The sequence below is a fragment of the Capra hircus genome, chromosome 11 (assembly GCF_001704415.2).
Source record: "Capra hircus breed San Clemente chromosome 11, ASM170441v1, whole genome shotgun sequence".
NCBI lineage: Eukaryota > Metazoa > Chordata > Mammalia > Artiodactyla > Bovidae > Capra > Capra hircus.
Window position 1 is genome coordinate 72,742,403 of NC_030818.1, and position 15,220 is coordinate 72,757,622.

The 15,220-nt window shown below is 46.3% G+C and overlaps 1 protein-coding gene across 1 annotated transcript in view; it reads left to right on the plus strand.

Moving 5' to 3' along the window:
* Window positions 1–15,220, plus strand: part of OTOF (otoferlin) — a 90,299-nt gene that overhangs the window by 10,615 nt on the left and 64,464 nt on the right. The window contains exon 2 of the mRNA XM_018055534.1: window positions 6,019–6,077. Within this exon, the coding sequence (XP_017911023.1) occupies window positions 6,019–6,077 (59 nt within the window). The remainder of the gene's footprint in view (window positions 1–6,018; window positions 6,078–15,220) is intronic.

Consider the following 15,220-nt stretch of genomic DNA (forward strand, 5'->3'; position numbering starts at 1 on the left):
AAAATTGTAAAACTAATGACTGGCTAGAACTCTAGTATCAGTGTTGAATAAAAGTGGACAACCTTGCCTTACTTATGATATGGATATAGAAATGGCCAATTAACACATGAAAATGTGATCGTGATTAGTCACTGGAAAAATTAAACTCAAAAACCAAAATCAATTACAGCTTCACATGCACTAAAATGTAAAGTCTGACAATAACCAAATGTTGTTGAGGATATAGAACCATTATATTTTTTTAGATGGGATTATAAAACAGTATAATCACTTTTCAAATCTGTTTGGCAATTTCTTCCAAAGTTAAACTTAAACATATGCTATAACCCAGTGATTCTGCGGTTAGATATTTCCCCAAGAGAAATGAAATGATAGTTGCAAAAATACTTTTGCAAGAATGTTCACAGCATCTTTACTCACAACATTTCATGACATTGAAACCATTCCCAAAAGTATGAACAAGAAAATGGATAAACAAATTATTCATACTACAGAAATTGCTCAACAATAAAATTGAATGAATTACTGATATATGCAACCACAAAACTGCATTTTGGGTGAACCACAAGTGTTACAATGACGGCAAGAAGTTAGACACACAAAAAAGTACATTTTGTATGATACCATTTATAAAAGTTTAAAATCAAAAGTTAGAAATCAGAGCAGTGGTTTACCTATGAGGGGTAGAGATTGATGGAGGTAGTGGGGGGGTGCGCAGGGAGGGAATGTCTTGAGAATTGGAAATGTTTTTCATCAATGTGTCTTGATTATATGGTGAGCACAAAAGTATATGCATTTATCAAAACTCATTGAGTTGTGCATTTAAGATCTGTGAATGCAATACTGTAAAGCAATTATCCTTCAATTAAAAATAAATAATTTTTTTAAAATCTGTGAATGTAAATTTTACCTTGTTTAAAAAAAGAGCTAATCATACCTAAAATACCTAGACTTTGAAAAATATTACATAAGATGACGTAGAAAATCGCTCCTGATTATATACTACTAAAAATAAGCTACAAAACGTGATTCATAATAGAGGAAACCATTTTTATATTTAAGACACAACTTAAATGTCAAAAGAAAAAGCAGGACTCTTTAGCAGAATAATAGCCATCTTTTAACTGGGTAATGAGCTATGTACTAGGTGTATAAGCACTATCATTTTCTCCATTTTATCATTGAGGAAACTAAGACAAAGACTGGTTAACTTCTTCAAGAGCACACGGCCAGCAAGTGATAGAGCTGGGCTTCGAACTCAGGGAGCCTGGCCCACGAGCCTTAACCACCATCCCGTGGCCCCTTGTGCTTGTAAGGGACTTGCTGCTTTACTCAGGCTTTCACAGAAACAATCTCTTACTGACCCTCACACTGGTTCCAGGATGTAGGGTTGTCCAGGTTAATTGCCCCCAGTTTAGAGATGATGGGCTTCCCAGGTGGCACAGCAGTAAAGAATCTACCTGCCAATTCAGGAGGCACAAGAGAGGTGGGTTCAATCTCTGGGTCAGGAAGATCCCCTAGAGGAGGAAATGGCAACCTGTTCCAGTATTCTTGCCTGGGAAATCCTATGGACAGAGGAGCGTGGCAGTCTACAGTCCATAGGGTCACAAAGAGTCACACACATCAGAGATGATGATTCCGAGACCCCAGGGGGTGAGTAGCCAGCTCCAGGCCTCCAGCCTGAGCCTCAGTTCAGTCCAGTTCAGTCACTCAGTCATGTCCGACTCTTTGCGACCCCATGAATCGCATCACGCCAGGCCTCCCTGTCCATCACCATCTCCCGGAGTTCACTCAGACTCACGTCCATCGAGTCAGTGGTGCCATCCAGCCATCTCATCCTCTGTCATCCCCTTCTCCCCCTGCCCCCAATCCCTCCCAGTATCAGAGTCTTTTCCAATGAGTCAACTCTTCTCATGAGGTGGCCAAAGTACTGGAGTTTCAGCTTCAGCATTAGTCCCTCCAAAGAAATTCCAGGGCTGATCTCCTTCAGAATGGACTGGTTTGGTCTCCTTGCAGTCCAAGGGACTCTCAAGAGTCTTCTCCAACACCACAGTTCAAAAGCATCAATTCTTCGGCGCTCAGCTTTCTTCACAGTCCAACTCTCACATCCATACATGACCACTGGAAAAACCATAGCCTTGACTAGACGGATCTTAGTCGTCAAAGTAATGTCTCTGCTTTTGAATACGCTATCTAGGTTGGTCATAACTTTTCTTCCAAGGGGTAAGTGTCTTTTAATTTCATGGCTGCAGTCTCAGTACATGGCCCCAAACCTGGGCTAGACATGACTCTTTTTCTGCACACAGGGCCCTGCCTCCCCACAGTCATAGAAGTAGCTAGCCTTTGAAAAGGAACAGGCTGACTGGAACTGGGGAGAATGAAAATAGCAGTGTCACCCCCCTTGAGTTGCTGTGGGGGGTCAGGGGGAGAGAAGATTCTGGGGCCATCACAGCACTGTGACAGGGAATGGGGTGACTGCCAGGCCACCCTCCATACAGTCCACACCACAGGCAGTGCAGACGGTGAGGTCTGGCTAATTTGAAACAATGCAAAGAAATAGTAGTGGCAGGTCTCAGTCACAAGCAGAGTGCTTTGCCCTTCTCAGCTCACACAGGGAAAAGAATAACGTCAGGTGCTGACTCAGCCCAGAGGGCTAGGTCCTGGGCAAAACTGCCATGTCCCTGAAGCTTGTCCTCAGGACATTCTCTTTCCCCTTAATGGTCCAGTCCCCTCAACCCCAGGCCCTCTCAGGATCCCAGGACACTCCCGTTCACTCCAGGTCTCCCTTTGGGGGGCTGCTCCCTGAAGGGAGAGCCTTTTCATTCTTCCCTTCACCATCACTGTCTCTTGTCCTGCCTCCCACTCCTTCCGACTCCGTTGTCTGCTTCAACCATTCAAACCTTTGCTCAATCTGTTTTCTGCCTGAGTCCATTCTCTCTCCCTTTCCCTCAGTCTCTCTGAATTTCTACTTTCCATCAGACCTTCCAGTGTTAACTGCCCATACTCCTACAATGTCTCCATTGACCTGCTAAGTTGAAGTCATTTTTCTTTCTCCTGTGTTCTCAATTTATTTTCACTTTTTTTGCATACCAGCAACCAAATTTTGCCTTATATAGTAGCCTTTTACATGCCTGACCTATCCTCACCTTTGGATAGTAATACATTCTTCAGATCGCATCCTGATTCTAATTATCTTTGTGAAACACCCGGCCCACCCTCCTCCATGGCCAAATGACTGTGCTTTCAGCAGAAATAGAAGACCCTTTGCGTGCAAGAATGAGTGAACATACACCAGCTCACAGTCCAGTTGTTACATGCCTGCCTATTCTCAAGGTCTGGCTCTAGCAAGGTAAACTGGAAGAGAGAGCTGTTTGGTGCAGATGGGATGTTTCGCACCCTTAAGTCATATTGCATGAAAGCTAGTGCTCCATCCTGCATGATGAGAGAAGAATCTCATTTAGGATAGTAGTGGCAGCGTGGATATTTCCAAATGGCAAATGAAATACAACTTACTTCGATTAAGCTCTGGACTCCTGGTCCACTCTATTTGGATATATCTGATGTCACGACACTCATTACAGTGTGATCACAGAGTCTGCTATTCAAACTTCGTTTATTGACTCAAGGAGGATTTTATTTCAAACCAAAGAGCTCAGCCCTATCCCATAAGCCTCCACAGGAATGAAAAATGCTGTTCAATTTTCCCCATCTAATCTCCTGCTCATTCTATCCACAAAAGCCTCGCACCTGTAGGGAACAGCCATATCCTTTCTCTCAAGCTTTATTCTCGATCTCGGTGGCAACAATGGTGATTACATATTGGGATGTTCAATGGTTTTGTCTGAAAGTCATCTAAAATGGAGCTGAAATGTCAATAAGACTGGTATTGAGTAGACATTAAGTGGAAATGAACTTCAAATGAGTGAGTAATCCCCACTGATAACTTGGAAAGAGGCTCTGCTCTAGTGAATAGAAAAGGACCACTGGCATGATCGCTGCCCCTGTACAAATCCTCCTAAAAAGTGAGTTTCCAAAACTGCTTAATGACACTCTCTTTTCTTAATAAGTTGTCCTTTACACTGTTCTGTACCATTGATTTGATTTTTTTCAGGAAACTTTTTTTTTTTAATATCTAGAGGCAAAATTTAGCTCATCCTGTTTGACAATATTCAACCACACTTAAATCCCCAGAGCCTAAAGCAATGAGGTTTTACTGCTTTTTGAAACAGAGTCCTGATATTTAAATTCTGCAGTGGCTGATTTCATGGTATTTTGTGTCTTTTCCAATGAGGCTGTAGGAAATAGACAGAGGAAGGTTTGAACCCTGGTGGCTTCAGGCATGTTTGAACCCTGATAGCATCTTGCACTGTCCCTCCCACCAGCCCTCCCCTCCGGCTGGGTTGCTCAGTCTCACTCCAGGAATCCCTTGAACACAGCCATATCCAGGCTTCATTACTGTCTTCCAGGATGAAAAGGCCTTTGATTATTCCGAGCAGCAGTCCTTGGGGGAGCCCCAATGCACAGATATGCTCACTTGATTCTCAATTTGTGTTGCGTATTGCCTGCGGGAAAAATTAAAAGAGGATCAGGTACCATCCTTCTTGCTTCCCCCTCCTCTCCCGGCTGCCTTGGGGTTTGTCATGGAGATTTTTCCTTTCAGTTTTTTGTTTTGCTTTGTTTTGTCCCCGGTTAGTGCTAAACAGTCTTTTTCTCCCATCTGTCTACTCCATATCTACCTTTTTTCTCTAGCTTTTTCTTTATAGCTTTGTCCCCATTATCTGAGATGCCCCACATGCCTCCCCACATGCCCCCGTCCTCCAAGTGCACACACATACATACACATAAACACACACACACACACACACCCTTCCTCAGACCATCCACCTAGACACAAACACCCTGGCTGCCTCCTTGTCAGCTCCATACTGAACTAAGACTTGCTTCTAAAGTCTAAAAACCAGGCAAGCCCTGGAGATCTCTGTACCAAGCCTCATTATACAGTTGAGACCACCAAGGCCAGAGGAGAGAAGTGGGTCCCAGGGGCCTGGGGCCCCCTCACTATGGAGGATCAGAGGGTGCTCACTCCAGTGCCTCCCTGGCTGGGCGCTGATCCTGCCAGGCCTCCAGGTATTTCCAGGGAGAGGAGCATGGCGTGCTCTCCCACCACCAAGTCTCACTTGAGTCCCCAGCCTGCCCACCAGTAACAGCCCACACTAGCCTTCAGAATGGGGCTGATTTCAAGCTGGAAGTAGCACTTCTGTGAAATGGTCCACTGGTTTAGGTTTGCTGTTGTTGTTCCTTCGCTCAGTTATATCCAACTCTTTGCAACACCATGGACTGTGGCACGCCAGGCCTCCCTGTCCATCACCAACTCCTGGAGTTGACTCAAACTCACATCCATTGAGTCAGTGATGCCATCCAAGTATCTCATCTTCTGTCATCCCCTTCTCCTCCTGCCTTCAGTCTATCCCAGCATCAGGGTCTTTTCCAATGATTCAGCTTTTTGCATCAGGTGGTCAAAGGATTGGAGCTTCAGCTTCAGCATCAGTCCTTCCAATGAATATTCAGAGTTGATTTCCTTTAGGATGGACTGGTTTGATCACTTTGCAGTCCAAAGGACTCTCAAGAGTCTTCTTCAGCACCACAGTTCAAAAGCACTGATTCTTCGGCACTCAGCCTTCTTTATGGTCCAACTCTCACATCTGTACATGACTGCTAGAAAACTGCACCACCTGGGAAGCCCTGGCTTAGGTTGGTGGGGACTTGAAAGCGTTCTTTAAGTTATAAAAGTGAAGCACAGTCACTGAAAATGTCAAACTCAAGTGGTAACAGTAAAAAAAAAAAAATCAAAGCATGATGCTTTCAATATCTTCTCACTTCCCCTGCCCACTGATGACCACTTTTAATGGTTTGAGATCTTTGTCCATTCACAAATAAAAGAACAGTGTTTGGGGATTTTTAAATAAGCAATTTGCTGTCCAGGGAGGGCTGACTATAACTTCCTCTTTTCCCCACCAGGGCAGTCCTTCTACTCCCGGGTCCTGGAGAGCTGTGAGGATGTGGCTGACTTCGATGAGGTAGGAAGCCCTTGGGCACAAGTCCCTGCCCAGAGGGGAACCAGCACCTCCCTGCTTCCTGGGTGTGCACTGGGCCCACACAATGGGGGCTGCGTAGGTGGAGGAGCAGCCTGTCCAGAGCTCCTTGCTTCTTGGGAGGAGGCAATGATGAGAGCTGTGGAGGTATCTTCCTGTCCCCTCCACCCAGACCCGTCTCAGGGACCTCTGTACAGGAGAACCCCATGTGGAGTGACTGGCTTAGACAAGGGCCAATGGGCCCATTCAACAGGCCTAGAGCAGTTTCCCTTCCCATGTTCCCTGGGCATATGGAAGCCCTCGCTAATTGACCTGGCTTCCCACAAGTTCAGTCTCACCCAGACCTCACCCCTTCCCCTCCAAGAGTTAGTGGACTATTTCTCCCACTGTGTCTTCCCAGGAAGTTTTTTTTATTCTTTGGAACCTGGGTCAGGAAGATCCCTTGGAGAAGGGATAGGCTACCCACTCCAGTATTCTTGAGCTTCCCTGGAGGCTCAGACAGTAAAGAATCCACCTATAATGTGGGAGACCTGGGTTCAGTCCCTGGGGTGGGAAGATCCCCTGGAGGAGGGCATGGCAACCCACTCCAGTATTCTTGCCTGGAGAATCCCTATGGACAGAGGAGCCTCGTGGGCTACAGTCCATTGGGTCATGAAGAGTCAGACACGACTGAGTGACTAAGCACAGCACATAGTTATTTCCCTCTTTTTATTCCATATTTCTTATATTTGTGTCTTCTCTCTGTTTTTCTTGGTCAGAAAGAAAGAAAATCTTTTGCTAAAGATTTGTTTATCTCATTAATCTTTATAAGGAACCAGCTTTTGGCTTCATTAATCTTCCCTGTTGTTGTTCTCCATTTCATTGATTTCTGTCCTTTTCTTAATTATTTCCCTTCTGTCTATTTATTTTATTCTACTCTGTGGCTTGGAGAAGGAAATGACAACCCACTCCAGTACTGCTGCCTGGAAAATCCCATGGACAGAGGAGCCTGGTAGGCCACAGTCCATGGGGTCGCAAAGAGTCAGACAAGACTGAGCGACTTCACTTACTTACTTACTTGCTCTGTGGCTCTTTTCCTAACTTCTTGAGTGTTAAGCCTTTATTTTTACCTTTTCTTGTTCCTTAATAAATGTATTTAAATTTTGCTCTACGTACAGTTTTAGCTGTATTCTATAAATATTTGCATATAATATCTTCATTATTATTCAGTTTTAAATATTTCTTACATTCCTTTATGGTTTTCTTTTTAAACCCAAGAGTTATACAATAATATGTTGTTAGTTTCCAAATATATTTATGAAATTATAGCTCCTTATTTTATTCACTTCTAGTTTTGTTGCTTTATGACCAAAGAACAGAGTCTGTATGAAATTGATCCTTTGGAATTTACTGAGACTTTTCTTATGGCCTTAATTTGTGGTCATAAGTGCTCCTTCTGTTTAAGAGGAATTTGTTCAGTGTGGGGTTCTATCTGTAACTCAGTATAAACTTGAGTTTATATTATATGAGGTCAAGCTTATTATTAATATTATTCAATTTTTCAGAGGTCCTGGTTATTTTTCTCTGCTTGATCTATTAATTTCAATAATGATGCAATAAAATCTACTGCTACAATTATTGATTTATATATTTCTCCCTGCACTTCCATCAGTTGTTGCTTGATGTGTTTTGAAACTTACCAATTGCCTGTTACATTCATTATGGCTGTATGTCTTGCTTATTTTTCCTTCTACCAGTATTTAATGGCTTTCTATGTCTTTTATGTTGTTTTTGCATTAATTTCCATTTTATCAGATATTCAAGTTGTTATCTCAGCCATTTTATTTAGTTTGCCTGGTATATCTTTTTCAATCATTTTAATTTCTTAGTATGTATTATTTCATGCTCTTATTTTCAATCATACTATGTTTTTAAAGTCAAATGTGTCTTCTTATGGCATATATTACTAGATCTTATTTTTTTTTCCTCCAATATGAGAATCTCTATGATTTAATTGATTAGTTTAACCCATTTACCTGTGAAATTGCTATTACTATAAGGCTTATTTCTACTACCATCTTATTTTATATTTTCCATTAACTATACTTTCTATTTCTTGTTTTCCCCTACTTTCTAGCTTTCAATTGGGTAAATGGAATTTTTCTTGTTAGTTGAAAAGCTATGCATTCTATTTTTGTTTTCAAGGTAGTCACCCTTCCATACTCATATTTATGTAATCCTACTTAGCACTCAAACAAATAAGTAATTATAATTTTTCTTCATGTGACAAGTACCTTAATACTTTCTCATGCTTTGATTTTCCCACTTCAGCCCACATCCTCATGTTGATATTGTCTAGATTAGAATGTTAATTCTAGTTTATTATGATTGTGTGTTCTCTTTTTCCTTTATTTGTCCTAGCCGTCTTCGTTGTTTTGGAAGACAATAGTCTTCACCACGATACTTGATCACCTTTACTTCTCATATCTCTTGAAGTATCTCTTGAAATTGTTTTTCTTCTTATTTGAGTATCTCCTCCAAAAGCATTTTTAATTTGAACCTTTATGTAGCAAACTTTCTAAAGATGTATAAATCTGAGAATGTATTTCTTATTTCTTCTAATTTGAATGAGAATTTCACTAGATATGAAATTCTAAGCTTGAAGTTCTTTCCTTCACAACTTCAAAAATATCATTCCCTGTTAAATCCAGTGGTCACTGATTCTTGTCCGTTGGTGGATGATCTTTTATTTCTCTCTGGAAAATGAAATACAATTCATTTATCTTTGAAGTTCTTATGTTTTATTATAATGTGTCCTGTGGTGGATTTCCTGATATTTCCTGTTGCGCATTATTTTGTGAGCTCTTTCAAATCTAAGGCCTTTCAGCTTTCACTTATCATGGAAAATTCCATCTCCATTATTTTTTTCAAATATTCAGTTTTTATAGTGTCCTTGCCTCTTCAGTTCCTATGATCAGATGTCAGTACTACTTCTAGCTCCATTTCTTAGCTTTTCTGTTTTGTTGTTGCTGTTGTTTGGTCATCCTTTCCTGTTGTCTTCTGAGGGAGTTCTTCAGATGGATCTTCCAGGTTACTAATGTTCTTTTTTCTTATGCCTCCCTAAACTTGTTTCATATTGCTGATACCTATTTTTATGGACCATTCATTCTAATGATTCTGCTCCAGTTGTATAGTTCAGCGTGTTGTCTTTCTTTTATAGGTGAGATACTCTCCCCATCTCTTTACTTTGCTCTGTTTGAGCTCCCTTGGTATCAGCGACCCTGTCTGGTACTGAGCAGCCATCAGAAGCTGCCGTGTCAGTCTCTAGGGGCTGAAGGGCAGGCGAGAGCATCAGGGGGGCCCAGTCACCACAGTAAGAGTCAGGGTCTCATCTCTAAGCCTTAAAGGAGAGACATGGTTGACAGAAGGCAGGCAACACTTTTTAACAAACTAGCTCTGGGAGTTCAATGAAAGGAGGTATGAGGCAGCTGGTCTACCAACAGCTATTTGTATTAAACCTCATCCTAGTAGGGCTTGAAGTATCTCTTGGAATTGTTTTTCTTCTTATTTGAGTACCTCCTCCAAAAGCATTTTTAATTTGAACCTTTATGTAGCAAACTTTCTAAAGATGTATAAATCTGAGAATGTATTCCTTATTTCTTCTAATTTGAATGAGAATTTCACTAGATATGAAATTCTAAGCTTGAAGTTCTTTCCTTCACAACTTCAAAAATATCATTCCCTGTTAAATCCAGTGGTCACTGATTTTTGTCCGTTGGTGAATGATCTTTTCTTTCTCTCTCACAATATTATCAGTCAAGGAGCAAGCAGCCATTGCCCCAGAGTAATGCCAGGGAGCGATAAGAACAGAACCTGGGAAGACTTCCTCCAACCTGCTCTCCCACGGCTGCTTCCTCTTCCCTCTCCCCTCCCCCCAACTCACTAGCGTGTCAGCTCCACAGCCTTTGATCTCCCTGGGCTCCCCCCATCTGCTTGTCTGTCTGTCACTTCCTAGAATCCATATTTCCCTCTTGCCTCTCCAGTTCCTACAGGGTTGACTTTGGGGTGAGAAGCAGCCATCCTAAGTCACCATCTAGGCTCAAAGCAAAAGCTCCGCTTGACCCCAGAAGAACTTACCCCGTCTTTCCTGGTCTTGCCACTCACGTCTGGCTCTGTTTGGGCTGGGCAAGGCCTTGTGGCAGCCTGTTCCCTTTGAGATCAGCATTTAGCTAAGCAAACTCCAGGTGTGCTCGGAGAGCTGCTGTCTCGGCCTCACTCTGGGCCCATCCCACATGGCAAGCTGTGTCCGCAGTCCCAGAGTTGTCAGCACAGGGAGCATGGACTCAACCTCCCCACCGGGCTCAGGCCACCAAGGACCATCACAGCCCCAAGCTGTACCCTCCCCAGTGAGAGTTCTGCCCTTGCCTTCTCTGCCTCCTGGCTGCGTGACTTTCAGCCTTACTTTCTAAGCCTCAGTGACCATATTTGTCAAATGGAGCTGATGATAAGTATGAGGTCTCTCTGTAAAGCCATGATCAAAATGAGGGATTATTCCCTAGTGGCTCAGATGGTAAAGAATCTGTTTGCAGTGTGGGAGACCCAGGTTCAGTCCTTCAATCCTGGGTCAGGAAGATCTGGAGAAGGGGATAGCAACCCACTCCAATATTCTTGCCTGGAAAATCCCATGGACAGAGGAGCCTGGTGGGCTACCATCTATGGGGGTCACAAAGAGTCAGCCACAACTGAGCAACTAACGCACACACGCAAGCCTGGTGTCTCAGCCTCAGACAAGCCCCACTGTACAACCCCCCCATTCCTTCCCCTCACCCCCTCCTCAGGCAGAGCCCCAAGGTGCAGGGCCTGGTTAGGTTAGGGTGCAGGCAGCCTGGCTCGATCTCTCAGCTCTCCTTCCCTGGGCCTCTGCACCCCCACCCCCGTCAGCTGGGCAGAGCCTGTGACTCCCTCCTTCTCACCAAATCTCCCAGGGGACATGTCCACCCAGGCCTCCAGCCTGTGAGCAACCTGATACCCCGTCAAAGGACACTGCCACTCTTTTCCATTAACTGTACCCTAGGACACCTGAGCCCTGGGTGTACATGACATTCCAAGTTAATCACCATGTCCTTCCTCCTCCCAGTGCTACCCAGCATGGGGCGGGGGCTGGGGAGTCAGTCCTGCTGCCCTGAGCCCAGGACCACGTTCTGAGCACCTGGTGTGTTGGGTCCAAAAAGATGCCCCCAAAAGAGAGAAGCAGATGCAAGAGCACATGCAGGTCCCTGCAGAAAGCTGGGCACTGGGAGCCTCCAGGCCAGTGTGGAGACGCCAGGAAGGGGTGGGAGCCAGAGAGTTATGAGTGAAAGCATGTGCCTGGATCAGATAGCAGCCTCGAGGTGGGGAGAAGTGGTTCTCACCTGGGGAAGTTTACACCCCACCATGGGTCAACAGGGAAGTTGCCAGTTATCACAGTGGGGAACGCACTGGCACTTGGTGGAATGGGGCATGGATGCTAAGTGACCTGCAGGGCCCAGGCCCCCGCACACGAGAGGGACTTGCCCATCACTTCCCTGGTGGGCAGCCCCATGAGAAGATCACAGCAGCATTTTCCCACAACAGCACCGCGCTGTGTCCTTAGCAAAGCCTCATCCATCCAGTCTCCACAGCAACCCACGGGTGAGGAAACTCGGGCTCAGAGAATGTCTCCCTCCCAGGGTGACAGCTGTAAGTGGCCAAGACAGGGCTCTAAATCCAGGCTTAGACGAGATTCTAAGCCCCCTCTGAAGGCAGAGTAGAAAGCTGCTTGGCCCGCCCCCCAACGCCCCTGCAAGGCCTTGCTGAAGTCTCTCCACAGCCCTGCCTCCGTTTCTCCTTCTAAGAAGCAGTTCACAGCCAAGCTGCCACTGGTCAGTAGAGCACACACAGAGCAGGGGAGGCTATCCTCCCACCTCCTGCTCAGGCAGAGCCCAGAGATCCCTCCAAATAGCCTAGACTGTACCCACACTTGGACCTGTCTCCCCATCCTGGAGTGGACAAGTCCTAGAGTCTCCTGGCTGATTCCTAAAAGAACCGGCCTGTCAGTGGTTCCAGAAAAAGCTTGAGAAAGGAAACCTCAGCTGCCCCTTGCAAAACCTCCAAAGGCCTCTTGGCTTCCCAGGAACTCCTTTTTCTCTCTCTGATTGTGCCCAGGGCCTTTGGGAACCAGCTCGGTGGGGTATAAACACATTGGCCTGGGAGTCATGAGCACTGGACTTGATTAACGCTGAGATCTTGGGCTGGCCACTCAACCTCTCCAAGCCTCAGATTCCCCTTCAGAAAAATAGGAACAGACTCCTTGCTCTCTGCCTTACATAAATGTGGCATGGCTGAAAAATGAAATGAAAGACGTGAAAACAGATGTCCCTCCCTCCTCTACTCAGAAAAGAATGAGAGGGCCTGCAGCAGGTGGGTCTGACAAGCCTGAGTTGGGAGACTGGGGGCTGACAGAAAGACAATGCCCTGTACAACAATGGTGGAAACAGAGCCTGGACTTGGTGTCTCCTTTCCCAAAGGCTGGAACCTGAGATCCTACATTTAACCTACAACCATGGAGAAGCTAGAGAGAGAGGGATTATCTACACCATCATTACACTAGTGATGGGATTATCTACACCTGTCTGGTCCATTACTGGCCTGGCACAGGGCTCAGGGAGATGTTGCTGAGTCAAAGAATGAACAAAAGAATGAACCCAACTTGAGACTTGGGTCTTTAACTTTCCAAGTTAGAGAGACAGCCTTTTTGTCAGGCCAGCAGCCAGCGGAGACCCCGGGGAGGAGGGTGGGAGGGGAAGGGGAATGGCCACCCCTAGCCTATTTCTAGCCATCTTGTTTTGGCCTTAACCATGCTCTCTGAGGACCAGACTCCCTAAGAGAGGCCAGAATAACAATAGTACTTGTATGAATAAGAGCCACTGTGATGTACTAAGCCAGGCTGAGAGCTCACCTGAGCCTTATATCTCACTGCAATGCACTGAGTGGGTATTTCCCCAGGCAATGAGTAGCACATGAGGATTTGAACTGAAGTCTAATTCCAGAGTCGACTGCCACTTACAAAGTGGACAAGGCTCAGCCCTGCCCTCAAAGGGCTCAGTCCAATGGGGAGATGGACCTAGAACCAAAAAGATACAGTGTGAGCCTTCTGAGCCCAGAGAAGGAGAGGTCATCAGCCTGGTGGGGTGGAGGGTCAGATCTCATCTTCCCACTTTGCTTGTACCTGGAAGACATGGGCTGTGAGCAACATGGGTCAGGAACACACCTGTCTGTTCCATTACTGACCTGGCACAGGGCTCAGGGAAATGTTGTTGAGTTAAAGAATGAACAAAAGAATGAACCCAACTTGAGACTTGGGTCTTTAACTTCCCAAGTTAAAGAGGTCTCTTTCCATTGCACCCTACAGCTTTGCAACACATCTTAATATCCTCCCCCTAAAACTAGAGGACCGTCCCTTTAAGGACACTACCTTGCTGATTTAAGATGGTTTCAAACTTACTTGATGAAGCCCAGGATAACCCAGGTCATTCTCCAGCCCACATCAGGGAAACCTTTCCGTGGAGTCCTAGATCGCTGGGGCTGATAGAATGCAGAACTCCGCTGCCCTGGCCGTCACCTGCCAGGTCACGGCCAAGCCTAGAGCAGGTGAACTGGGTCACAGTTCCACACTCCAAACAGAGGTCCTCTTTCCTCGTGCGTTCATGCGTGCTAAGTCACTTTAGTCGCGTCCAACTCTTTGTGACCCTATGGACTGTGGCCTACCAGGCTCCTCGGTCCATGGAATTTTCCAGGCAAGAATACTGGAGTGGGTTGCCATGCCTTCCTCTGGGGTATCTTCCCGACCCAGGGGTCAAACCTACATCTCATTTGTCTCCTGCATTGTCAGGCAGGTTCTTCACCACTAGCGCTCTTTCCTCTTCCCCACCCATCCCTAATGCTTGCCACCTTACTTCTGTCAATGTTCCCATCATAGGCTGCAATTTCAGGTCTGTGTCTATCTTCAGAACTACTCAGGAGCTCCCAAGAGACACCCCTGCTTCCCCATACAGAGCCCAGCACAGAGGCGGTGTTTAGCAAACATAGAAGGTACTCAGCAAACTTTGCCCCTGCGTGGGGCTTGCTGGCTCATGGCGACTGGAGTGGCAGTGTTTGGCTCAGCGACTGCCTGGAGAGTTTGGAGGCTGACGTGAGGCGGGACCTTAGATGATACATGGGCTCCCTTGGCTGAGTCTCTAGGCCACTGATTTCAAGGCATCTCCACAGTTAGAAGGTACAACCCTCCATGGCTGTGGCTGCAGGAAGAGAAGCATGTTGGTGCTTCCTCAGGCTGGAGAGAGGCTCTGTCCCCAGCAGGCCCCTGCAGCCCCTGCAGTGCCAGGCCTTATCCGGGCACAGTAAGTCACTATGATGAGGCGCCACGTTGATTAGGGTTCTGTGCCAATGCCTCACCAGCTTCACGGGGACCCCCAGAAGCAGTCCTGGGATGTCACCCTCACTCTCCAGGGGAAGAGGAGGAGATGTGGAGAAGGGAACTAGCTCGGCCGTACCCAGACCAGCAAGGACAGCCTGCAGTCAAGGCAGCTGTGTGAGGCCTATTTGTTTAGCGCCCTCCATGTGGCAGGCTGAGTGCAGAGAGACCCCCCAGGGAGCCCTGCGGCCTCTGCTCAGGCCCTGAACTTCTGAGCGGGACAGTCACACTATCCCAGGAATTCTGGGGACTGTGGGGGGGGGGAGGGGGCTGGCATGTGGAGGACAAGGCCCAGGTAGGGAGCCAGCTCTGCCACTGATGACAGACCTCCCCGACGTGAAGCTGCCTCCTAGAGAGAGGCACAGATAGCACGGGGGACTGTCACAGTCAGCGAGGGCTGCATAACAAACCACCCCAACGCTCCGTGACGCGAGTCGTCCACACTTTCACGTTCCTCAGGCTTCTGCGGGTTGTCTGGGCTCAGTGGAGACTCCTTCTTGGAAAGGCTAAATATGCTCCCTCAGCTGAAGAATTCCTGAAAGGGCATCCAGGTGGGCCTCCTCTGGAGTCTCATCTCCCGTCAGGGCTCCCCAAGGCACCTCTCCGACCCTCACTGACTCCCCTCCTCTTTGCTAGGCAAATGGGTCCATGACGGTGG